General features: G+C 41.5%; 1 protein-coding gene across 4 annotated transcripts in view; it reads right to left on the bottom strand.

Moving 5' to 3' along the window:
* Nucleotides 1-27,395, bottom strand: part of mctp1a (multiple C2 domains, transmembrane 1a) — a 130,790-nt gene that overhangs the window by 68,571 nt on the left and 34,824 nt on the right. For all 4 annotated transcript variants that reach the window (XM_076730173.1, XM_076730171.1, XM_076730172.1 and 1 more), the window contains exons 2-5: nucleotides 17,998-18,118; nucleotides 2,895-3,037; nucleotides 2,648-2,727; nucleotides 428-539 (exon numbers count right to left, since the gene is read on the bottom strand). In XM_076730173.1, the coding sequence (XP_076586288.1) occupies nucleotides 428-539; nucleotides 2,648-2,727; nucleotides 2,895-3,037; nucleotides 17,998-18,118 (456 nt within the window). The remainder of the gene's footprint in view (nucleotides 1-427; nucleotides 540-2,647; nucleotides 2,728-2,894; nucleotides 3,038-17,997; nucleotides 18,119-27,395) is intronic.

Genomic DNA, 27,395 nt, shown 5'->3' with positions numbered 1-27,395 from the left:
ACAGAACATATTAATTACACTTGTGTTTATGCATATGTATTTGCTGAGTTGAAGAGTTTCCAGTAACGGAGGCTGACTGGAGCCAGCACATTCCAGTTCAACACAGCATGCTTGGGCTTCTGATGTATGGAGAAACAGTTCACTCATTTGGAATAACACAGTTGCTGAACTTTGATTATGAATGTTAGAAAACTTATCGTATTGATTATTTTTGCAACTGAAAAGCAGTCATGCTCAACTTGGTCTTCGGGATCTCTGTATGTGCCGACAGCATACAAGGCATATTATTCCTTATCTTGGTGTGACATGTCAAAGATGACATTTGAGCAAGTAAGATAGAAAGGAACGATTCCCCTGAGTGAAGAAGAAATGTAGTGCGTGTCAGAAGAGAGATGAATGAGTAATCTGATTCATATAGATCTCTTACAGCATCCCTCACGTCTCCCTCCTTCGGTGACAGAGTGACAGCTAGTTCCAGGCTGCCCAGGTTATGTTCGGGGTACTGTGGGTCCTTCAGGTCCAGCGTCACATCCAGTGTCCTACAGGGGAAGTACAGTTAACCGTGTTCACATACAGGTTCATGCTGTAAGTGCTTTCTGTATACTGTAAGACTGTATTTGTCACTCCCAGTCTGTTGAGTGCGTTTGATCTCAAACAACAATGAAACTGCTTACAGGAGTGAGGTCCTAGCCCTGGTGTAACGCTGACAACTCCGCATTTAAGGTTTGGGGACCACCTTCCCTTGATCAACAACAATGAAATGCATGACAGCTACAAATCTCCTCCATCTTGAAATGGGGGATAACACCACCATTATTCTGAAGAGAGCACACCAGAGGCTTTTCTCTTGAAGACAACTGAAAAACCTGGAATGGTACGGAGCAGTTTCATGGAGGTGCAGAGGAAAACATCCTCACCTACGCACTGACTGTGTGCTTTGGCAACATGTCAGCTGAGGACAGGAGACGGTTGGCTGAAGTGGTGCGTACTGCGTCTCCAATTACTGGATCCAATCTCCCACAACAAACGGGAATCTATAAGGCTAGATTACAAAAGAAGGGCCTAAAATTTCTAAAGGACCCCTCTCACCTGGCTAACAACCTTTTTAATTTCCTTCCTTCTCACAAAAGACTAAGAAGCATTAAGACCAGAGCATCCAGGTTCCAGAATAGCACACATACTGTGGAGCTGCCTTCCTCCATAACACTGTAAACACAGCACTGCAGGCCACACGGCAGGTTAATTTGTGCAATGTGGCAGATGTTTTTAAAGCACATTTTATCTGGTGGGTTGTTTGATGTCGATGCTAATTTCCCTCCAGGAGCTTGAGCTTCATCTATGCTGTTCCTCTGTTGGATTTTATTTTACCCATTATGCTTTTCTGATTATTGGATGGGCTGAATATTAATGCTTTATTCCCTTGTTTAATGTATCATGTGCTTTATGAATTTTCATTTTACAAATTCCAATTCGTTTTGTTGATGTGGCAATAAAGTTTTGAATCTTGAATCACGCATACTGTACATTCATAAGCATTCAGATTGCACATACGTGTATATAAATAAATGCACGCACTACACTCGTAACCCACCCACCTTAGCATAGAGTGCATACACACATTGAGTCAGTTCAAGTCTGACTCAGTGGATGCGGAGCACTGAGATAAGCTTCACCAGGAGAAGACCACTATGTTCTGCTTCCTTCCTCTCTCCATTCAAGCTGCCATTTTTATATTTTTGGTCAGTGACAACAAGAGATCAACCCTGCTAACAATCTCAAATTAGGCCTATCAAGACCACAATATTTAAGCAGTGATCATCTTAGCTTTAGGAAAAGACAGCTCATTGGAAATATGCACATTAATGTATCAAATATGACATCGCTGTTCCACACAAGTTTGATATGATGAAAATGCATTAAGTGAACATATTATTGTATCTGTCAATAACAGCCCATAACAGCTCTTTTAAGTGGAAGACCTTTCAACATGTCACAGCAGTAAAAGCACATGTGTAACTAACAAAATTAATGATGGCTGAATTCCATTTAGCTGCTTTGGTTTCTGGGTCTCGGTATACTGCACAGTCGCTCCCTGTCATGGCTGACGGGGACATGTGTAGGTGTGCAGGGCCTTTAAAACCTTTTTTGTTGTTGTTGTTGTTTTATCACAAAAGAGATTACACAAATGAAATTTAGTGATTGTAAAATTCTAAAATTAAAACAGGTGGCCGTACTTCTACCTAACAGACAGTAAATTATGTACTTTTGGTGATTAAAGTCCTCTTCATATGTTTCTCTGTACAATACAAATCTGTTACGCTTCAAGGTGAGTTACTAAAGAATGCCACTAGAGGGAGACCACAGACTATATTTGATCACAATGACTACAAGAGAGAGGGCTGGGTGCCGAGAAAATAGGTGTAATGAGAGAGGACTCCTAACCCTTAATCATAGATGTCTCTTGATGCATTTCTCTTAACTTCCTTATTTCTGGGGGAATGAGGGTACCATTACAGTACTTGAATAAAATCAGTGGAGACAGAGTACAGGAGACAGTGGAGTCAATAGGAGGGCAGGAGACTGAGGACGTGTGAGGTGTCAGTGGAAAGAAGAGAAGGAAGCAACACAGAAAAAAGGACACAGAGACCTCTGATGTTCCAGCGACTCCAGGTGGAGGTATGCTGAGCCCATGAAGTCATCCTGAAGTCCAAAGTCATAATCAAAAACCTACAAAGAGACAATATACAACAAATGAGGACCCTCAACAGCACACTGCAAATGTTATCTGTCCCTGAATTCATCTGAACATTGATTTGTCTGTTCTCTCTGAGTTCATGTCCTTTGACTCGTAAGAATCACCTGAATTACAGCACACAGTATAGCATCTGCTGTACCTTGACGTACAGCGGGTCCTTCAGGGTTTCCACCAGCAGGCTTACTCTCTCGTCCCACACTGGATTGAGGTTCTTATGGATGGTCTTACTCCTGAACACCTCCTTCCCTGCAATCTTAAACTTCACATATGGGTCACTGGTCCCTACAGGGAGAAACAACAAATGCAGAGAAGCAATGTTAAATAATATGATGATGGTCTACGACACCTTTCTAACTATCTGTAAGGAAATGTTTTAGAGTCAAAGTTATGCAGGTCACCTTCTTCAGCTTCTGTCATTGGTCATATGGTTACGCTCACTGACATTCATGAAATCTGTAACTGTCACAACAAAGCACGTCTTTTCTTCTCTCGCACATAATTTTCAAACACAGAAACACAGTAGGACACGCTGCTTCGAAGGCCTAAGGAGAGAATAAGGCATGTCATGTGACTCATGTTCTATTGTGGGTCATGTGATTACAAGTATTTGGTGCTGAAGCTGGGCGCTTGGATGGACCTGTTCCATTCAGTGCATCTATTTGACCACAAGGTGGTGCCACTGGTTTACATTTGGGTTATTCTGTAAACGTGCCAGATGATTTTGGTGGGGTCAATGAATTCTGTAAACTTAGCCTGTATTTTAATTTGTATTGATAAACACTCAACGGGCTGTCAACCTAAAAAAGTGCCCAAACTAACAATGTTTTAGACATAAACACACACAGTGCACTCTGTGAGCTACATGAAACACAAACAGGCTGGATGGTCTTCAATTTATTATCTCCATGTATTCACCATTCCTCATGACGACCAAGAGCTAAAAGGAAAATATATAATTATCAATCTACATTTAATTAGCCTGGTGAATGGGTATTGATCTTCCTGCCCATTCAATGTCTGCTTTATTCTAGCATCCTGTTCCCCAGGGTCCATAAACTTCAGGATAAAATCAATTCATTTGACAGGCAAACAGAAACTAATTCACTGTTACTGAATATAGTAACTATGACATTCAGTCCAGCAGCTGCAGTTCAAATGTTTACTGCATCTGAGTAACAATGACAGCAACAACACAGACTCAGGGAGACACTCATTTGTAAGCAAGATATACAGTAATGGACAGTCGGCCGACCTTTCAATGTGACAGAGATTTCACGTTTTGGACTGCATAAAACTCTACAAACAACTTGAAAGCAAGCTGTAATTACTGGCTTCAGAGGTGCTTCTTCCAGTGAAGCAGTACCCTGGACTGATCTGTTTGTTTGCGCTGTACGTGTCAAATCAGTGTCATGTTATTATCCACTGTGGCCAACATGATTATCAAGCAAATCACACGAGAGGGAAGGAAATCCTATTATCAAACAATTTTCACTCTGTGTCTGTGGGTTATGCAAGTGAACACATAGAATATACTATATAGTACAATATATATGTATGCCACCATGAGGCTGCATCATAACAAAGGCATTCATCATGAATAGTCAGTAGTTTTATGGACAATAACATTATATTACACTGGGTATAGTACTCAAATGCACAGTATACTCAATGATCAATGTCATTTGAGTCTGACACAAGATCATGAACAACGTTAAACACAAAAGCATCAAACCCGCTTTTGTCTGAATAAAAACTGCTGACATGATTCTCCGCTGCCAGCGAGCTTTGACGTGAGAGCAGCAAAATATGCACAAACATCGGCCTGCTGGGAAAACTTCTTCACATCTGAACAACCTCAGACACCCTCATGCACACCAGCAGAGATACTAGAAGCACACTGTCACACACAGACCCTTTTACACTCTGTTGCCTTTGACATATCACTGCAGGAGAGCTGCAGCAAGAAGGAGGAGATGACAGCATAAGAAAAAAGGAGAAAAATAGAGATACAGCTAGAAATATCTGCGATGGGATTACTCTGTAGTACAGGCAGTAAATATAAAGGACGATGCAGAATTATGTAAATAGCAGCATGAAATAAATAAAAAGGAAACGCATATCATGAACATGAGGGGGTACTTTATGAACTAACTGAAGTATGACTAAAGAGAAATAATCTCATACTGTGTCACGGAGACACAGCTACTAATCTCTCAAACTGCAGCAGCTCTCTTTCTATCTCTGTCTTTCTGAGTCCCACCAGGTCGATATTCCCCAGACACACATCGCTGGCTCTGAGTCTGCATCCCCCAGTGCCAACTTTATGGCGCCATAAACACACACAGGCTGAAAAGTATGAAATGGAAAAGGTTGGTGCTGTAGGTGGGTGGCGGCTGAATATGAGTGAGCGTGGGTACAGCACAGAGGAGTGATCGCAGAGGTACTTTCTTGGAAATCAACCACCATATATGACATCAGGCTTTAAAATATTTCCCACAGTTGAGGAAATTCTATAATAAAGTGATTGCATGTACCACAGAAGGGCTGGCAGGTAGATCAATAAGCAATAGGTATTATAAAAATCAATACGCTTTAGAAGAATTAACAGTGGTTGATGACGAAGGCTGTGTGATGGATCGGTGCACCCTGGATGTTTGTTCACCTTGCAGGCAGAAGGCTGTGAAATGAAAGTGCTGGGTAAGGGGAGACTGGGTGTAAGGACTCAATGTGTCACCCACTGATAAACTGGAAAAGGTAAGCAGGTGCTGTGGGCACAGAAGTGCAGCCATGGAAGGCAAAAAGCCGTTTTCTGTCTTTCTGCTGTTGAGGGGAATTACATGTGGCCTAAATGTATGAGGTAAAAGTAGATTTAACCGAACATTTCAAAGAACCATCTGCAGTGCCATATTTGCAATGTTGCAAAAAGTGTTTCTCAATACTTCTTGCTGGAATACTTCTTGCTGGAACTCCGCTTTCAGAGATTTTACAAACTGCATTCGGCAGTTCAGGTCTGCGCTTTCAGCTTTGTGCGCTCGGTGATTTCTGACAAGGAAAAGTTCAGAAACTGAAATTGACAAGTCTGGACAGGAAATAACTGTGTGAACTCCAATAAAATACAACTCATCTTCAAACAGACCTCCAACTAAGCATTCTTTTATATACACGAACACAAAAGCTCAGTTTGGAGGAATGGTGTGGTAGGTCAGGACGAGGCAGTGCTCAGACCAGGTTGAATGATTTCAGACTCCTGTGACTGAAAGCTCAACACACATGATGATTATCTTCACACCTGGTGCTAAATTTACGCGTCACATACCAGCGAGTAACAGGTACAGATGTGCAGTAAACCCTGTATCTAACAAGGGCTTTTCTGTGAGCTGCACTCTTGGAAACAAAAAATCCAGGATATCCTTGAATTTTGATAACTTTCTAATCTTCTGTTCTGGAGTAACCTCCAGGGTTCACACACTGAAATGAGAGATGAGAAATTGCTAAGGACACAAAGGGATACTGAGTGGTTCATAGCAAGGTGTTTATCTATTCATCTTCTATGATGCTATTAAAACCAACCGCTAAACACTGTTTTAATAGCTGGGAGAAGAAATAAATGGGTTTGTGAGAGGACCCAGCGGCACACTCAGCAGGTAAATTTACCTTGGGTGTGTCTCATAGCCAAATCTAAAAGCCCCTGATAGACTTGTTTTTGATAGCTGCTCTCTGTCTTCCTGACAGGCAGCTGAAAGCATAATCCACCACACACTTATCTCTGCTGAACACCTAATGGGCAGGGGCCATAAAAGAACTGCTCACCGTCTTTGTCAGGAAGCCAGGCTATCCTGCCAAACAGCTGGGAATGCAACAACAGTAAGGTTAAAAGCACAGTGTAAGCCAAATGTAAACAAAGGCCCGCACGGCACTTTCTATCAGCGTCTGAATGGTCTTTTAATACAAGGGATAACACTAACACAATATTTGTCAGCATTCCAGCAAACACACCTTTTAAATTAACAAAATGCAAATCCTCCACGTGTAATGCAAACTCTCCAGTTACAGTTCAAACAAACATACGTCAAATGCATACAGTCAAACATTGAAAATCTGACTTCACGCGCATACAAATGCAGTCTGGAGTGCAAGAATAACAGAAGGGCAAGTTTGGAGGGGAAGTCTATGAGTGTAGTCGAAACGAGGTAGAGAGCACTCCAGCACTAATGTCTCATGCATTTTCATATAATATCAAGAGTGGCTTTCCACTGATGGCATCATCACTATGAAATGCTTCTCTCTCTCACTTTCTCCGTACTTTCATTGCAGTATTGTTTCTCATTTTCATCTCATGCAAAGGGACAATCCTCCAAGTTATTGTGCACATGCATGGTTACATCATGTATACTTGTATATGCACATGTAACACAGATATGTGTGTAAATATACATCTGGCGTATGCTAATAAAGTGTAAACACTTCTGTCTCATTCATAACATACCAGCCATCACCGATGGGAGGCAGTGTGTATCTACACACACCATACAGAGACAGCCAGAGGACATGCATGAGTAAAGGCCATTCTTACTCTACGTATTGGGTTGTTTTGCAACAACGTTTGTCTTTGATCTGCAGCAGCTTTTGCTTTTACTGACACACAGTAGATGAAATCCAATTGTGCGGTTTGATCTTCAAAAACATTCATTTTCTGTAGTCACTCTACCTCACTGGCTCTGTTGTCAAATCTAATTATTTTGCTGGTCTCTACTCTCCTCTCCATCTTTTCATCCTTCATACAAGGATGCCACGATACTCTTACCAATATCGGGTACTGGATCCAATACTGTGCACATGTACTTGTACTCGTGAAACTACTCCCATACTACACCAACCTGGTGTAAACCTCTTGTCAGTCGAGCAGGGAGGCGTTGGAGGAGAAATGTCAGCAGTTTGGAGATATTTTGACAAAACTATGCTCTGCTAAATTGTAAAGAGGAGGGTGAAAAGTAACTCCTTTAAGAGGCAATTCGATAAAACATCTCAAGAGCCAACACAATGCTGAGGTCAAGGAATTGGCACCAGGAAACAAGAACAACCAAGTTTGCAGCAAATGCTGGAGAAGCCAGAGACAATGTCCAGAGACGACGGGCGGTACAATAACAGAAGATCTAACCAGTGCATTCCCATGGATGACCAGCCATTGTTAGTTGCAGATAATAAGGCATTCTGTCATCTTCTCAGTGTACTGCAGCCGAGGTATGACATTCCCAGTGTCACCACATCACAGAGACCCTGTTAGCAGTCGGTCATTGAGCAGAAGTGGGCTCTGACAACATTTGGGTCTGAATATGAGCTCCCTCCCCGACAATCTCACTGCTCACCAGTGAATACCAGTTAACCCGAAAAGTCAGCCCCTGTGATGCTTCGGCATCAGATGTGATTCCTGCTGTGACCGAACTTCAGAAACCTTTGACCACACAAATGAGAACTGGGGCATCAAAGAACACTGGAGGGAACCTTAGCTGCAGCAGTCCAGAGATGCTTCACTGGCACAGAAAAAAAACAGTCTACTGCATTGACAACCGTACTCGATCTGAGGTTAAGTGTGCGTGTGTGTGCGTGTGTGTGTGTGTGTGTGTGTGTGCTGACCGTGCTACAACTGTGATGGTATTATTAAATACTCATACCATTACTCTGTATCAGCAAGAACCCAAACCTACTTTTTTCCCCTTTCTCTCCATGCTCTTTGTATCTCTATCTGTTCCCTATTTTTAGGTACTTAGAGAATGTTATGGCGTTGACATATCCTCACTATATAATCCAACAGCCTGCTCAATCTTCAGGAGGCACGATTTGCCTCAAGGTGAAATTAAACTACGATTTGCAACATCAACATGGCAAACATGACTGATCGTCTGGTCTCTGAATTATTCTGCTGCTTCAGCTTGTTGTTTCTGCTGTGCAGAGAAACTCTGAGCAGACCAGATAACATGAATGTAAATACAGTATTTGCCAAAGTAATGAAATTAGACATCTCTTGACATTGTTTGAATGACGAGTGCCTGACGAACATTTCTTCATTATAGCTAATGCAGTGTCTCCAAGCTCTGTAAATGAGTTGGTTGTACTAAAGTAAATGAAGTACTGTAGCATCCTCGGATGTAATGTATGTGGGATTGTCAGTTCTTTTAAAGAGTTTTTGTTTCTCTTCATTTGTGAAATATTGTAATGTCATTTCTAAATGTTCCTTATTAAAGGCCAAACGTGAACTTTTCAAAAACTTCTGAGCTTTTGCAAAGTGATCTTTTGGATGTTGTGTAAATGATGCAAAGTCAAGACCATTTAGGATTGAGGAGCCTTCAGTTGGAACCATGATGTAGCAGTCATTATTGGGGCGGCTGAAAATACAGAGGAGTTAATCAAAGTCTGTCTTACATTTAAATGCCAGTGCTGCTAAGGTCATGCACGTCTGCCTCAGAATGCTTCAGACAAAGCCCTGAGCAAAACCTGAGGATTTACTTATTTCACACATACAAGGAAGAAGTCATGAACGGAAAGAGCCTCGTGCCTGTGCACATGTGTGGAACTAAGGCGCGAGGCATTTATTGCATACAGATGCGCTAACACACAGAGATGTGGTCAATCTATTGACAAAGCACCACAACCTTCCCTCTTTTCATTTTCTCACTTTCCTCCACATGCACATAGATGAGGACAAGAGAGCAACGAATTGATGCACTTAGTCATTAGCACTTTCAGTCACACACACACTCAAGGCCAAACAACTCTTTGGTTAATTGTTCTGAGAGACAGCGGGGCAATAAAACAGATTGAGCTCCGGACAGTAATGTCAGCAATGAGGCCTCGAGTAACAACAAAAAAAAAAATCTGGGACATAAAAAGACTTGTGTGTCTGAGACAGCAGGACAGAACAGACAGTTCTGAGATGTGTTTATTGGGGAGAAGAGGTTTCTGCTGCAGTTTAAATGGCCTCATGAGGATAAGGTCATCCACGAACCTATCAAAAACCAGTCTGCACCACCACAAGGAGTGTCACTAAACAAAAGGTGCTTGTTACTGAATGCAGGTCGAAAGAAGATAACGGTGATACAGCGCTGTAATTGGCTGCACATTTCTAAAATGAGAAGGAAAAAAAAAAACATCTTTTCTGTTTCACACTGATGAATGCAACAATTAATTATTCTGCTTCCCTATTTTCATCATCAATCTGAAGATACTCATTACACATTCATGATCAATAACTTTCTGTGTCAGCACAGGGCAGACAAACGGTCCTGAATTATTAACTGATAATATATGAGCAGGTAATTACATTTCCACAGAAGACAGTGTGATATCATGTTCTAAAAATAAGTATCATACTCCATGAGAAAAGGGATTAACTCGCTGTTTTGGATATTATAGTAGGCTACTGCAGTGAAACATGTCCTAAGCAGTATGCATGTTCTTTTAAATGACTCTAATAAAGTCAAAAATACAAATAATTAATTTTCTTTCTCACGATACACATGAACAAAGGCATGAAAAACAGAAGGGGCAGCTCGACACACGCTGACTCCAACTGAGCATTAGATAAAAACACAAACATAATTTTCCTCACTGTAGATGTGAGACTTACTGATAACATTTCGAGTATTAAAGTGCAATGAATATGCATGGCAAACCGCCTGCTGATGGCATTACAAAGCCATCAATAATGTATAATGTCAGTATGAAAGCCTTGCTGCTTTAAATCACCAACCAGCCCAGCTTTCAAAAAAGACAAAAATAAGTTGGCTCTAAAAGGGGAATTTAACTCCACAGAAATGAAGAGAATATACAGCAAGTTCACTGCAGCACGTGAATGCACAGCAATGCAAGACATTATCTATGCATTGGTTGGAAATAATGAGCTATATTAGAACAAAAAGTCTTTCCCATTGGATCAGCAACACCATGAGTAAGTCACCATTATATCGCATACCAAGATCTTTTTCTTTTCACTTGCTGTAATATACCAATCTAACCACTGTTTGTTTCTGCCTGCAGTTTAGTTTTATATATATATATATATATATATATATATATATATGTGTGTGTGTATATATATATATATAGCATTTCTTTTCAAAGCTTAATGGCTGGTCAAACACCATTTGGACATTCATTTACATTGCACCTGCTAGCTCACAAAGCAAATTAAAGGACAGGGCTTCCTGCAGCCTGTTACAGTGGAGGGCTGATGCCTTTTCTGAAAAGAAAAAAAAAACCCACGCCCACAAAAATCAAACAAATCATTAAACTTTTATGAAATATATCATTAACCTTCAGAGCAAAGCTTAACACCTTCACAAATCAGCTTGCTGGGGGAAACCCTGGATAATACTAAAGAGCCGATGCGCTTAGAAAGTCTAAGTACGAAACCTTGGGAGCAAAAGCAGTAGATCCAACTAATAAATCTTTTTCACTGCAGATATTCTGACAAGTCATGGCAGGAAAAGCAAAGGCGTAATTAATAACATCAGTAACGATGACTAGACTAAATTTACACTGAGACATAAAAAACATCCCAGAATTTTTTCTCACCATGGGAACGATAGAAGAAAAAATAGTCCCCAACTATCACTTAAAAGAAGAACCTGAATCAGATAATAAAGTGGAGCCATATCAACCTCAGTATTAACCTTAAAATCCAGAGGTCATCCCAAAGCTTTTCTTCCTCTTGCCACTCACTGCTTCACTAATAAAGAGCGCAGGAGGACCTATTCAGAGCTGGCCAGCACATTGCCTGTCAAAAAGGCTGTTATTTAGAACTACACCGCGGAAGAGGTCCATTGATGCATGTCATGAGATGTGAGAGCAGAACAGAGGAAAAATGTACTCAAGCTGCCCATAAAACCCTCAGTCATGCTTGAGCTGCAAACCTGGAGCAGCCTCATGCTCAGATTGTAGGCACTGTGTGTGGCCAGAAATGTGAGTGTGTGTATATGGGTGTGAATTCCTGGCCTATGTGCAGTGTCAGGACTGACGGATGGTTGCAGCTCTGGGGTTTCCCATTACCTAGAATGCAATCTGCTCAAGAGGATGTATTGGGTAAGGGGGCAAGACAAGAAACTCCATCATGGGAAGCTGACAGGCGGGTTGCGAGCCTGCCTCATTACAGTTTCACACAATCACATTCATGCACGTCTCTGCCTCCTGCTGATTCATGCTGAGCTTACTTTCCGGTCCTCCGCTGACATTTACCCAAAATGAATCTTCACTAATGTGCAATATGGTCTTGGTGCAATTAAAACGCATGAAAAAAGTGTGAAATAGCATAAGAGTAGCACCTCTCTGAATGCAGCTGAGCAGCATGCAGCATGTGGCTGAATAACACGATAGGTGAGGAAGCAATGAAGGGGACTTGAAATAAAGCAGAAGACAACATGGCGACCGCCAAGCTCTGGTTCTCTCACTGTTTTCGCATCTTAAGAAACTGTTGTGCTGCAGGCAAGATAATTAGGCTCACGGTGGCCTTGTTAGTTTTAGTGGTACTTTGAGAAGTGAGAGCTAATCACTGTAACCCACCACACTAATATTAGTCCTTCCACTTTGCAGACATTTAGCAGACAGAAACACATGCAGCACATATGTACTGTACAATGAACACACAACGTGCCAGCACACACAAATACCAGACATTACAACAGCCTCTTTATGGGGACGAAATTACCGCAGGCTATTGCTGCACATAACTCAATATGGTTGCAGTAGTTTAAGGGCAAATTACATTCAGACCTAATTCAAAGAATTCATAAAATTGTAATACATAGAGAATTAATCTGCAGAAATATATGATGTGGCTCAACAACAAATGCAGCGGTGAACAGATGAGCAACATGAAGGTAAAAACAGAAGCTGCAAGGAGAGAAATCAAACAGCCTACATCATGAGAGGAATCAATAAGAGACAAAAGGCGAAGATCACCCAGAGTAGGGGAGACAGTAAGAAGCTTCTGATAAAGAGCCAATGATAAAATACACACACTGCAAAGGTAGGGCCATCTTTCAATTAACAATCATGATTAATAATGACACAGCAAAAAGTTCGTCTCTGCAAATAAAAATTATTTGTAGCTCAGGCAAATGCTAATTTCCATGTTTCTGGCAGCAGCTGCAGGAACAACTAGGAACTCTTTTCCAAAAGCAACTATTTAGTATTCAGAATTGAAGTAAAACCAAACTATTCCTGAAAAGCAGTACAGTGAACTCTGTAATACAACTTGAAGCTGGTGCATCTGTATGATTATCCCTCATTACATGAAATCCAAGGAGTAGGGAGGAGAAATAGTTCTGGTGGTAGAAGTGTGCATCAGGGGGTGGACAGATACTGTAGATCTCCATGCTGGGTCTGACAGGGCCACGTCTGTCAGCGAGCAGATGATCCGCTGTGGTGATCCCCGATGGGGGGTGTCGTGGCAAAAGTCACTGTCTGTCGTCCAGTTCATACATCTAAGGCTGCTTTTATCTGGATCAAACAGTCTTAACGTGCATACTTAACTTGAAGTCCCTGGTAATAGCAAACATTTCTTGTTACTGAATCACAACTGTGGCCAAAGAAGTGTGACACTTGTGTGGTACTAGGTATTATACTACTGTTTTCAATGTTTATTAATGCCCACATTTGGAATCTAGACTGTATTTAACATGATTTACAGAAGGCTTGTATATAAAATAAAGAAATGCAATTATTCTTATGACTCTACATTATTTCACCTGCATTACTTTACCTGCTTAGACTGTAACCAATCATTTCTACTAGTTTAAATATCTAAGACAGATGGCAATCAGTTTTTGGCCAAATATCACTTTTTGGCATGACCGAGGGCCACAAAAAGAAGATAAAAGTTTCTATGAATTCATGTGCAATAACATAAGACGTGCATTCCCTACATCCTCTGTGACACAGACACACAAAAGGTACTGCAAGATGGAGAGAGAGGCTGTCTGTCATGTCTTGGACTAGAGATTCACCTTGTTGTATCTCATCCACAGGGAATTAGAGGTAGAGACAGAGGGCAGTGTGTTTTCATCTGAGGTCACCTACAAAGCTGCAGAATGTCCCATTGGTTGCTCATCATACGTCAGTTAAGACAGGGTTGGGACCCTGGGGACACAACAGGGTCTGGCCCATATAGGATAAGGTGAAATGCAGATCAAGGTTATCTGACAGGTAGAATCTGCTCGGCTGAAACAAAAATGAGCTACTCATATACTGCTGTTTTGCACCTACATAAATGGCTATGGCCATCATCATGTGGCTATCACTGCTCCTTCTTATTAACTGCTTTTCATGATTCTCTTTGTGCAGCTTAAATTCAATGCAACATCAGAGGCAGGCAAGGTACAGCTTCTGTACGAGCTGTGCCTTGCTAAAACAACTGTGAGACACGTCTATCTACCTCATGTATTCATATCCAGAGCTTATTTTTGTTATCTTGTCATAATAATATTAAACCATGCCACAGTGCTGGCTGTCTCTCCTGGCGACAAACGATTAGACTCTGTGCAGGCTGAAGAAAGACTGTTGACAATGCCAGCAAGATATTACAGTTGTATTGAAAAAGCTCCCAAATGCCTCCTGTTTATTTAACACCAGACAAGTGAGCGAGTGAGATCTCATGACTCCTATCAAGCAGCACTGCAGTGTCTTCTGAGGATGAGGGAAATCATCCCTCAGAGGTCTGTGCACTGTGATGGCTCAGCTAGAGAACAACAAACCTCTGGACACCATATGGAGGCAAACAGAGAACAAACGTGTTCCTACGTGGCGATTGGCTATTCTGGTTTATACCTACAGATGCATGCAGACCCTGTACATGTGTATTCATTCATACTTTGTGTGTGAACAGTAAAAAGAGCAGTTCAACTTTAACTCAAGGATACCATGCTCAATTACTAAGGAGGAGTTAATCTGCAAACTCACAGTGCAATACAGTATACTATCATAGGATGACAGATATTTTTATATTGATACACTGGTCTTCCAGTATGTCATGTCAATGCAGGCACTTTGTCCTTGGCCCAAATTTAATGCCCACCCTCTGCCCTGAGCACTGAACCCTCACAGACTTAAAGTGACAGCACCTGCATGCTCAGCGGAAGTGCACGAGTGCAAGAGGGTGCAAGAGCGCCAAGTGCTTTACGAGGAACACGACTACTCACGACAACTAGAGTAGAGGTTTTCTATGGCCAAAAAACAAGAAAAACGAGAGGCTTATATTTCATTCCACACATCTTGTGAGGAAGAGACTGGGATCATTCTTTCATCAGGCTTGACTTAAACACTGACTTCATAACTTTCTAAAACAAAATGTAACAAAGAAATACATATAGATATATATTGAATTGCTATTTACTTATTACTATTAAAAATAGTAAATAATTGTTTACCAGCACTTTGGTAAAGACAATGAGGAATCAAAGTTCTTTGTAAACATTTAGTGCAAACAGGCATTGAACAAATTGGTCCCATTGTCGCCAATACCGATCCAGCTGTTTGGGTCATTATCAGACAGATGTCCGATATCCGTACCAGACCGGTGCATCCCTCGCAATTATATGCAATGGTTGAAGGTGAGCTACGTACATATAAACTTGTTTTTGCAAGTACTTTATGCTTATAGAAGTGACCATAACAGGGCACAAAGGTCTGAGAGTAGACTGAAAACAGGTGTCACATCTGTGTGTGACAATTGGACAATGAATGGTTTGGTACACTGTACTACTAATTTCCAATGTTTTGTTGCTATTATCAATCCTCCACTGTCTTTAACACACGTTACTTGTTTTCACTTTTAGGGGTCTGTACTCTTTCCTCAAACTGAGGAAATTGAAAGGGCTTTTCCATTTCAACTTTAGCTGACCTCTTGCCCTCGTTCCCTCACTCAGGCACGAAAAGGTTCCTTTCATTACTCTGAACTTCATCCAAAGGACATAAAGGGAAGACAATGTGGAACTGGATACCCCCCGTCACTGTCCCCCCTCCCTTTTTTGTGTGTGGCTAGTCAACCTTGTCTCTGGATGCATACATCACTTTGATGCTTGGATCAGAGCTGTGGTGTCAGATGAAACATCCTAACAAATGTGAATGTTTGCTACCGGTTTGCTACCTGTTAGCTTCTTGTTAAGCTCCAGTCAAGTCAAGGTTCCTTTCTTTTACCAAAACAAAGACCAGGTTGTCATTAATAAGGTTGCTTTTTACCATTTTACACAGTTGGCCAGAGAAATAATTCTTCTGTTTTTCTGGTGAATGTTTCAGTGGTTTCAAAATCTTCAGGCTACTGAATAAGCAGTGCTTTTGGTATCTTGGTTTGATGCCACACTAGTTTATGAAACGTTGTAATGAAGCGCCTTGCATGCCTGGCTGCACATTGAGGTGTTACTTTCAGCTCAGTTATTTTTAGTTTCACTTCCAGGTTCACTCAAGAGGAATATCTGAAAGCCCATATTGCAGAGGCATTTCTGAAAAGATGACACCTCAAAACAGACCGGACAGAAAAATATGTGTATAGTTTATAATTCATGTCAGAGAGTTTAGTGAATCAATAGGTACCAGAACTACATTGCTTCTCCAGGGAAACTAGTAATATTTGAAAACCCAGCTTTTTCCAGTCTGTATACCTGACAGGAGGTGTAGACTGCTTGGCTGATGGAAAATCCCACCAATCCTACATCTGTCTTCTGAGATTTATCCTTCGTCTGCTGCACAACAGCAGCAACATGTAAATATCCTGACAGTACTGCGCGTCACCATTTGGCACCATCTGCTGTATATATAAATATTTAGAGTAAATATTAAGTTGTCTTTGAGTATTTTGTCAAAAAACAGCATAAGTTACAACACTACCTGTTAATATTATTATTGCTCATTTAAAAAATTCAGTCCGCTGTATTTCGAAGTTATTTGACTGTGTCCCTATCCCTCCCTCCCTCTATAATGAGCTGTCTTGATGTGCTCAGGACAGGACAGGTGAGCTCTGCACCTCACTGCTCATTACCCAGACGGACAGGTAGTCAGGCAAAATATATGGAAGAGCGCTTATTCGGACCTGTTGGCATGGTGACTGCTACAACCACTAATGAGACCTTCGCATCCATCACCGTTCAAACCACTGTCTGAGAGTTTAGGAGAAAATCCTCTGGCCCAGCTTGTTTTTGTTGGCTGCCCTTTCAACTATGCAAGACATAAATGCCTGCTTAAACACAGTCTAAGGGCTGCGGTCGGACAGCCTCCACAGCGGGCAGCAGGCCTGTCTGTCCTGCACTTTAAATCACAATCACTCTGCAGTGGCAGTCCAGAGTGGTTTAATATGACAGAATATCATTTATACTGGTGCAAAAAGTAGATAAACTATTTCTTCCCACAACAGGAAAAGGAAGGACATGCCTCCAACTGAACAATTCAAGATAGCGATGCGCACACATGCCTACTCCTGCTCCACTGACTCCTCAACCATTACAAAGTGCCACTCAGCCTTATCAGAGTCTCTGATTTTGGTCTTTTAAAGTCACTAAGTTAAGTATTTATTACAAAATACGGAAACATGTGTGAAACACAGTAGGTCTCATGTAATAATAAACAATACTGTATAGTCTTTATGTAACCTAAAGCCCTGATCACACTGCCTACAACACTGGGTAGTGAAGGGAAAGACTTGCACTATTGTTGAGTCTCATTACACAAAGGACAGTGGGATCATACTAGTATCAATTGTCTTGGCTAAAAAGGCGACAATGTTGTATCTTAAGCCAAAGCGGAGATCTTTTGATGCCTGGATGAACAGGAAATGTGCTGTATCATTCTTAGTAATTCCATCTCACTTCACACATGAAAAATTGAGTGAGCTGTGAAGACAAGATGTGTGATTTAATAAAAACCTACAGAGGACAAAGATAAGAGAGCAAAGAATGGAGGTGAAAAGAGAAAAAAATAGTGCCAAGAGAGACATTGCACTGACAGAAGGAGGCATATATATATATAAATGGAGAGAAACCCCTGAAGGTAGCAGATGAATAGAGGATACAATAACAATGAAGCCTCACACACAAGCATCCTGGGTGCTGAAGTCTGTACCACAGACAAAACAATTGAGAAAGGTGGGCAGGGAGCAGGGTGGGTTTGGTGGGCTAGAGAGAGGCTTGATAAAGCTGTTCACCCTGTCTCTCTGAATAAACCTCAATGCAGTTGAGGTAATAGCAGGAATGAACTCTTACCTGTCCTATCACGGATGGCCAGGTTGTTCCCTTTCTTTAGGACGATGTCCAGCTGGTACATGGCTGGACTAGGAGGTCGAGGCGTGGGCTCTGCATTACTGGGCCCCACTATGTTGATGCCCTGTAGAGAGGAGAAGTTGCATAAGTTACATATATCAAAAGGCAGGTAACTTAATTTGGTCGGATCCATCAATATTTAGAGACAATGCAAAACTTCATGGATGTTGATTGTTCATGTCCAAAACACAGAAGAAGAAGTTTGCTGGAGCGTCACTATGCTCTGAATAAATCACATAAGCAGAGCAAAAAAAAAAAAAAGCATATAAGAAGAGACTGGCAGGTAAAGAGAAAACTCGCTCATGCTTTGGAAAATTAGTATTTGTATATTACATAATATATGTTGTATGTGTAGTCTGATAAATCATAGCAAGCGTGCAACCTCCTTGGGAAGCTTCTGAGTGTCAGGCTCTTGGAAGGGGTCATCTCGCCGGCTTCTCAGGTCAGAATGCAGCCCTGAGGTCAGTGCTGTACTCTACTTTGACAGGGAGGTCCCACTGACTCTAATCGTGGTCCCCCTTGGAGGAGGCCCATTAGCAATCCACATGATGAACAAGGCTATGCTCTGAGATTCAGGATAGCTTCCTTTCTTTCTTCGTCTCTTGCTCATTTTATTCTCCCGCCCTCATTTCTCTCTCTCCTCCCCATTAGACAACCCGTGCGTGGGCATGTCATGGCATGTCATGTTTCCTCAGCTATCGTACTCTGAGATGAGGCTAAGAATAACTATAAAGAGCAGGGAAATACTAGTGGACCACTGGGAGGACAAACAGACTGCCAAGGCTTGCATAAGAACACCTCCCACTAAAGAGGAGCAGAGGAGCACAGAGATCTGTGAACAGCGAAAAACTGCGTTGCAAATAGAAAAAAGGTGAAAGAAAACCCAAGATGACACTCCATATTAACACTGTCATGTCAAATGTACACTCCCAAATGAGGTTGTCATAGCATTTCCTGTAATTGTTTCTAACATTGTTTCCCTCCAGAATCATGTCTGCCTGCCCTAAAACGTAAACCGGCACCTTGCATTTCCATGTGCGATGATGCAAATCAATTTCTATAATACAAACTAATTTTCTACGCCGCATGCGAACAGACTGTGCAGAAAAAAATGCATTCAGCAACCTATTTTCAGTAGTGCCATGATGGTGTTACAGTGGAATATGATGGTGCAACATTATTACTCCATTCTTTGGAGACCAGCCCTGCACCAAGGCTACAGGTTAATAATGGTGAACATAATTACACTGCAGCTCTTGTAGCCCCACTGTGATTCTTGCGCTGCTCCAAAAAAATAATAATATAATAATCTATAATGGATATCATGCTTAACTATCATTTTTTATGCATGAGGAAACTGAGATTGATAAATATAACTTGAGAAACAAACTACTACAAATGAGCCAGCATTTGTCACAGAAATGGTAGGAGACATTTGTATTTTTATTTTTAAAAAGATGTTTCATGCGTTGCACTGAACAGAAAAAAAAAAAAAGGCAATCCAAAAACCACAGTACTTTAATTACCCTTCAGCACTGGCAGCTCTCTGACACTTACCGAAAAATATTATTACCACTCCCACCACGTTAAGAGCAGTAATTACTTAATAATTCACATATCTATGATGATGGATATTAAAATGCTTATGTGCAGAGGGTAGCATGGACTGCACAAGGCAAAATGAAAACCACAGCAGCTGGTGATACATGTGGTGCTGTGTAACGCTTGGAACTCCTAAATCTCTATGGAAAAGTCAACCCAAAACAATTTCAGCTTCACAGCACCTGCTGTCAGGCAGGCAAAAAACAGAGGAAAGGGGAAACAGATTCAGTCTTTTAGGGAAAAGGAAAAACTGAAATAAATCTAAAGGCTAAAATGTAATCTGTTAGGAAACAGGTGCACCAGCTCAGCAAATATCTGGAGAAATCTAAAGTGAACATTCAGGGACCCACAGAGGGTTAAAGCTGTGCTTGGAGAGGATAAACTGGGGGTCAACAGCACATGTAAGTCACTGTAATTGAATTTTCTGTGTGTGTGTGGAACAGTTGCAGGGGTCTGACCATGTAACATTAAGCCCTTTTGTCTATAAACGTGACTAACAAACAGTAACACAGAGACACACAGAGCAACACAATGCTGAGTCGGGTCACATCATAACACATAGCGATTAAGAAAACTATCCCTAGACACACTGTGCCCACAGAAAATGTCAGCGCATGGGCTTTTGCCGTCTCTGCTGCACATGTATAAAATCTTTTCAGTGTCAGTGTGTATTGTGCATATGCTGTACAGCACCACTAACAGACACAGACACACAAGTTGAAAGCGTACACTCATACAGATGCACACAAACGTAACAGGAGCACAGGGTTTGAAATGGATTTGCAGATAGGGCAAGCTGAGCGAGCAACAGTACACATGATAGGATCAAGACTTTGCTAAAACAAGCAACCAGATAAAACCAGAATTACTGCCTTGCAGTTGTTTGTCTCCGCCAACCAGTCAAGTGTGTGTGTTTACATCCATGTCTTTCCAGACTGATAAACGTAGTGAAGACTTTGAAGGAATTCAATAAAATAATGAGTGAGAAATCTGCTGGACAGGAGGTAGGACAGCAGGCTTATACAGGAGTAGAGGGGACTGATAGAGAGCTTCGTCACATGGTGCAACGACAATCACCTGAAGCTCAATATCAGCGAAACTAATGAGTTTGTGGAGGACTGCAGACTACTGGGCCAGATGTATGTACAAACGTACAGACAGGAAACATACTGCCTTTGGACACAGCTATCGTAATTAAGGTGCAGAGGACTAAACAGTCTGCCATGTTACAACTGTTAAAACCATGCACAGAAAGAACAAAACAAGACTGGGGTTGCTTTGTCTATCCAAACTCATGACCAAGGGAAGTTTGCCTTGCTGGGTTAAGAGGGTGATGATCTCGATCAAGCTCGCTATTCCCAATTCAAATCTCATTTTTTCTGAGTTACAAGTTCACAGACAGACCAACACTACAGGAGACTGTAACAAAGAAAGCAGATTTTATTATGTCCTACTGTCTTCCACGTGTTAAGATGTCAACATTCAAACAACTAAATCCAAATCTACACAATGCAGCTGTCTACACAGGCTGCGTGTGAATGCGACCTGAAGCTTATTTTTACACGTCAAGTCTATTTTCTTCCATTTTACACGCAGAACTACAGTCATCGTGTGTGGGGCTCTGAGAGCTGCCAAAATGTGCATCACCTACACTGCATTATGTGCTTGAATGCATCATGTGTATACAGAGAGCACTGCTGCAGCTGCGACTGCTACCGATGAGCTGTTAACACTACACCTCCAGTGTAGACGAGGTGTTATCTTATTGTAGATATATCGATACTGGGGTATGCTGGCCAATGAGTAACAGGAAACTGAAGCACAGAAATACCAAACAGAAACGCCAGCAATATATTTACATAATGACACAGACATAAAGACGAGCACGTACTCTCTCACATGCGCGCACACAAACACACACAGACTCTGGTCATTTTGCCCAATTACCATCACTCTGGTCCATCCTCTGAGACAGACCCGGCAGAGAGTCCAGCAGACCTCGGGAGAGACACACACTTCAAAGACAGACAAAGAGGAGAGGAGAGGAAGGAAAGGAACAGCAGCCAAGGTCCATCCCACTCCACCTGCTCTGTGTTCCACGCTTCCTTGAAGCTGACAGAGAACTAAACAATAACCACCACAACCCAATTTTCTGTCTCTCTCCTGTCCCCCCGGGCAATAAGCATTCTGGCAGAGGGAGACCTTAAATCAACAGACTTGGTGTATGTATGTGTGTATTTGGCCTACACTTGATCGCAATTTGTTTGCAATGCAAGTATTCCCCTGTGACACAGAGAAATGCGAGATTAGAAGATTTTATTTAAGGTTTCGGCACAACACACAACTTCCATTTTTTTCACCAACAATTCTCATTTAAATTATGTATGCGGATTATAATCTAATTCTAAACTTACGGAACATAAACAAAGGCCTATTGAATACATAGCATCCAGCAGCATTATGTAAATACATGAAAGAAAGGTTCCATTACAGGAGCATGTGGCGCTGATGCCCTGAGATTCAACTACCGGAGCACTTTACATTTACAATAAATCATCCCTGGAGGGCTACAATGGAAAGTGCTAGAAGAGTATCTGGATACAAGCCACTAGCATTTCGCAGAAACTCTTTTGACTGAATCCCAACTGAATCCATTCAAATATCAATCAATACCAATTTCCTTTTCCATCCAGTGGATACCACTTTGATGAGATGAACAAGGTTCAACATTACATTGCAAATATTGACAGCAATCTTGCATCCTTTCATAATCTCCAGGGGGCTGTTTGTATGTTTATAGAGTGTATAAACAAAGTGTGTGTGTGTGTGTGTGTGTGTGTGTGTGTGTGTGTGTAACAAAATGCAAGTCCTCACAGGTTAGGTGTAGGCAAATAGTGGTTATGGTTATGGTTAGGTTAAGTCCCCAATAAATGAATGTAAGTCTATGCAGTGTCCCAAAAGCAATGGAAATACAACTTTCTGTGTGTGTGTGTGTGCGTGTGTGTGTGTGTGTGTGTGTGTTACTGTCTGTGTTTTGTTGCCTTTTCCTTCATGTTTCTGTGTACAACTGCGTAGGGTTATCAACGGTACATCAGAGAGAGGAGATCTGATCCTTCATCAATAAATGAGACCGATGATGCATCACAGTTGTGAAAAGATGAGAGTAAAATAGTCAATAGGATATTCCACACTAACAGACTCCAGCCAGACGCAATGCATATTATCTGCTGTTTACAGTCCAAGTGGAAGGACACGAGAGGCTCGGGAGTAAACTGTCTGGATATACTGCACAAGCATCACTTCAGCTCTGAGTTATAAAGCCATAAAAAAAACACTTAGTCAAACAGGCTCACTTCTATTGACTCCCCTGAACCTTAATTAAAGATGCACTGTGCAACAAAATTCACAGAGATCCACACACACATACACACACACACACACACACACACACACACACACACACACACAATGTCACAGCTTGATCAGAGAAGCAGTTTTAGAAGTACAAAATTAAATGTGATATAACAGAAAACTACCAGCAAGTTTGGCATTGAGCTAATGAATTTTACAGCCCTGATATCATTTTCACTGACACGTCCGTGCAGCAAACTCAAACTGGATCCATGACCTTATTACCAGCACACTTTGTGCTACAGGGGAACATGAGTTTTGGCCTTTCACTTCAACATCTTGCTCCATAATCTCCAGTTTAGCCACAGCCTCAAACTCAGAAAAAGGAAACACGAGTTGCAAGGTCAGTGCAGCACTGTGGCAAAAGGCAGGTCATGATGTCCCATTTCTTCTCAGCTCAAAGTGTGGACAAGCACTGGCTCAGGACAGACATGGCTCACAGCTTTCCCTTCCCTGGTGAAGATGCTCCTCAGGGCTCAGGGTGAAAATGGCTAGTTATGGAAAACAACAATGGACACTTGGGCAGGGAGAAACGGTGATAATGCTGTAAAAAATGAGAACCTTATGGGAGTATTCTATGAAAAAGACAGACTAAACAGAAGACAGTAAGCTAACCGGGTTTTATGAATGACTGCTTGTCACCCCTTCCCACTAAACTTGCTGTCCAAGTAACATGAGGCACACATGCAGCACGAGAACGCCACCAGTTCTCTTCAGTTAATAATTCGGCAATGATGGCGGAAATACTTGTGCTTGATCAATCCTTCACACACCCTCAACCCCCAAACTTACTGGTGATAGTGGTACCTGATGGTGACATCATTTTGAAAGTGGTATGATAAGACTGTGCTGTGCTATTGTTTTGGCCGTCTGAGCTTGACAGCTGCTTGAAATGAGTAAAAAAAGGGCAGACTGGGAAATTTTTCTGAAAGGTCACATTTCGTATTTAAAGGGCAAACTGAACTCTTTAGAAAACTTCCCTTTTGGGATATCAACCACGGGCATATATTTCTCATCCTGGATTATATGTCATGACAGTCATGTCTTTATGGAGGAGGAAGCCTGTATTTAGCCCTGGGCACTGTTTGGATCCAGACTCGTTTCTCACAGCGATGGCAGGTAATTTCCAGGCTCTGCACCTCCGTTCCTGCATAACAATAGTCTGTTCCTGCTTTGCTCATTAACAAGGACTTCATAACAGTTCTCCTTCTGTGAGCAGAGAGGCCACTTACTGCAACCCAACATTAAGCCTCTATTTGTTTCCACTTTTATGGCATAAAATCCTCTCTGACCAGTCAATTTTCTACCCAAGCATCTAGTCACCTTTGAAGCTCTTTTTATTGACTGTTATCTCCTGCCAGGCTGTAGGTTGAAAAACTTCATGTCCTAAAAAGTGAGTGCCATATCAAATCACAGTCATGTCATTAGAGTAAGCCATATTTTCATATAGTACACTTAGGTAGGACAGTTACCATTAATGGATCGATTGGTGAGTCTGTGCATGATGGATGAAGGCTTATTTGCATGAAATGTGACATTCATGTTTTCCATTTTAGCCAGTTGAAATGTAATTGGCTCCTGTGCTGCGATTTTTTACGCATGGCTAACATGAACAAATTCATATTCCGTCTCATCCATTTTCAAGCAATTTCCTGACAACCGAGATTTACCAGCTCCACAAAGCCATAATCTGAGCACTTTAGTAAAGATCTGCAATCTAATTTCACCAGAACAGTTTAGAAAAAAACCTACTGTGCTGCTTTAAATTAATCCAACCACATAATGAGGCTCTCTAAGTAAGGGTGGCCCAGTGTTATTACTAAAATTGGTCTTATAATGACAGTTGGGTTAGTTAATCAATACAACAAATTAAGTGATTCCACATGGTGCTAAAGTAATTATTCACATTAGCAAATATCAAATATACACACAAATATAAAGATGCTTCTGGGTGAAGCACATTGTGCTCTGGGTGTCTTGAAGTGAGCAAAATAAGCTGATAGCTGAGAAACAGCTGAGAAGCAGCTATCCTGAGAGGTTTGCTGTCACACAAAATCTAATCAATCAATTAAATAGGCAGAACTAGTGCACTAATTAGTGGTTTTAATCATCAGCTAATCATCTTACAGCAGTGTCACCTTATTCAGGGATGAAATACTTGACACGTGGCTGTTGATGGATGTACTTTGACTGTTGTGTTCATTGACACGGTGACGGACGATCTTACTACCCTGAACATGCTGCGAAACCACACTGACTGATGATGTAGTTTTGTCTCTTGGGGTAATGTGTTTGAAAGTAAAAGCTGTGTGCATTTCAATGACTCTGGCCCCTGGCCTGTGATTAATGTCTTGTTTAACATCTTGACCAAAACATGAATGGAAACATAAGCGTGCTTTATTAAATGCAAGTAAGCCTGCCATCAAGAAAAACACGTTAAAAAAAAAAAATCATAAATTAATGCTAAAAACTAATAGAAAACTGAAATTGAAATGCACTCATAGAGCAGATGTCTGTCAGGAGAGGGTAGAAAAACTGGCACACACTACTGAAGTCTGCACTTCTTGTCTACTCTTTGAGTGTTTGCTTCCTTGAGGGCATATCGAGGACTTGTGTGGGCAAAAACATAAGATGCTAGCGGAGAGTTGCTACGCAACCAAAAAAAAATAATAAAAAACTAAGACTAACTCGGTATTATATTTGAGATGAAACACATTCCCTTGTTTCCCACGATGAACACAACTCTGGTGTATAAAGTGAGCAGAAAGTGAGCGTAACTTAAAGGCAGTCTGCGCTGAGAACAGCTCCCAGTCAGCTGTAATATTTCACAGGCTAATACCATGATCCCATTATTTCTCTTTATGGATTCATTTTCAGCCACAGAGCCCGTTAACAAGCTTTGCCTGTGGAGGATATGCAGTCATCCATCAAACAGATATTTCAAGGTTTCCAAGATAAAAGCATGCGAGCACAGCACCATAAACACCTACACACATTTTGCATATGATCATAAACACGCACACACACACGCAGGAACCATTAGCTTTAATGCCATAACACTGAAAAAAAAAAAAAAAATTAACAAAAACACTTAAAATTTGTAATGAGCACCAGCTGAATACAGACCCTGTGGCGCTTTGTTATTTCCACCCTTTGCTTTTGAAATACCTGCTGACTAAAACACGGATATAACTGTATGGACACCCATTTAATACACAGACACTTCTGAACACAGACAGAAGGGTCGGACGGCTCTTGAGGTCTGTCAGTGAAGTCTACTGAATTGCTAGAAATGTATCTTTCATGCACTCGGTCTAATTATAGGACATATGGGGGAGGCAAATAGTGGAGAAGGCGAGATTCAGGCCGAGGTTGTTTCCAGCTGCATACTACAGTACGCTACGGTATATGTCTCCCTCAAGACCCTCATGACACTGTGAAAGTTTCTACTGAAGCGAAGTAACAGTGGGATGTCTACCATGAAAGATGCAGAGCCGTGTTTAGTTCTTTTAGCCCCTCTTTCTGGTGTATTTTTGAAAAGAACTCGGAGCCAGCAAAACCAGCACAGACGAAATGTCCTAACATGAACTATGAGCACTGTTGTACATGTACAGTACAAGTTGTACTTAAAACCAACACACTGCTGATTTGAGTCATGTTTTCATTTAGCCAGCCTTAGCCACAGATGGTAAAGGTGTCAGCAACTCAACGCAGTCCTCAATTCATCAATGACGTGAATCATCAATGCTGTCCTCTGAACCTCTTCATGAGAGTCATCCTCTCTCTGTTTTTACGGCCTTTTCTCAGTAAGACCACGTGACAGTATCACGATCACGAATCAACTTTTCCACTGCCGTGTCTGCAACTCACCATCAATTTAAATATAAGAACAATATTACATTTCTCTAAATAAACTAAGAAAAATAAATAGAGATAGATAATCACACAGTGCTAGTCACAAAGCCTGGAAAAATGTTCTCCATTAAACTTTGCCAGCCAACGAAGCTGCTCAATTAAACACCCCCATCTCAAGACCATTACCGAGCCTCTGCCCTCCTCACTATGTGCAGCCGGTCAGCGTGTAGTGTGACAGAACACAGAGCCAGTGCAGCACTCGAGCAGGTAGACGGTCAACAGCCACTCGGCTAGATAATGAGCTTTCGATGGTGTGTTCTTCCTTAATAACAGTCTAGCAGTGCACTGTACAAAGAGCGAGCGTCTTCACATTCTCTTATAGCGCCACAGACGAAGCTGGTCTCAGACTGGGGTAATGACTCTATTGATGCTTCAGGTTTAATGTGCTGCTGATACCGGCTCAAACATGGATG

Source organism: Chaetodon auriga, chromosome 5 (assembly GCF_051107435.1).
Source record: "Chaetodon auriga isolate fChaAug3 chromosome 5, fChaAug3.hap1, whole genome shotgun sequence".
NCBI lineage: Eukaryota > Metazoa > Chordata > Actinopteri > Chaetodontiformes > Chaetodontidae > Chaetodon > Chaetodon auriga.
Note: the sequence above shows the minus strand (reverse complement) of the source record. Positions and strands in the feature narration are given on the sequence as shown.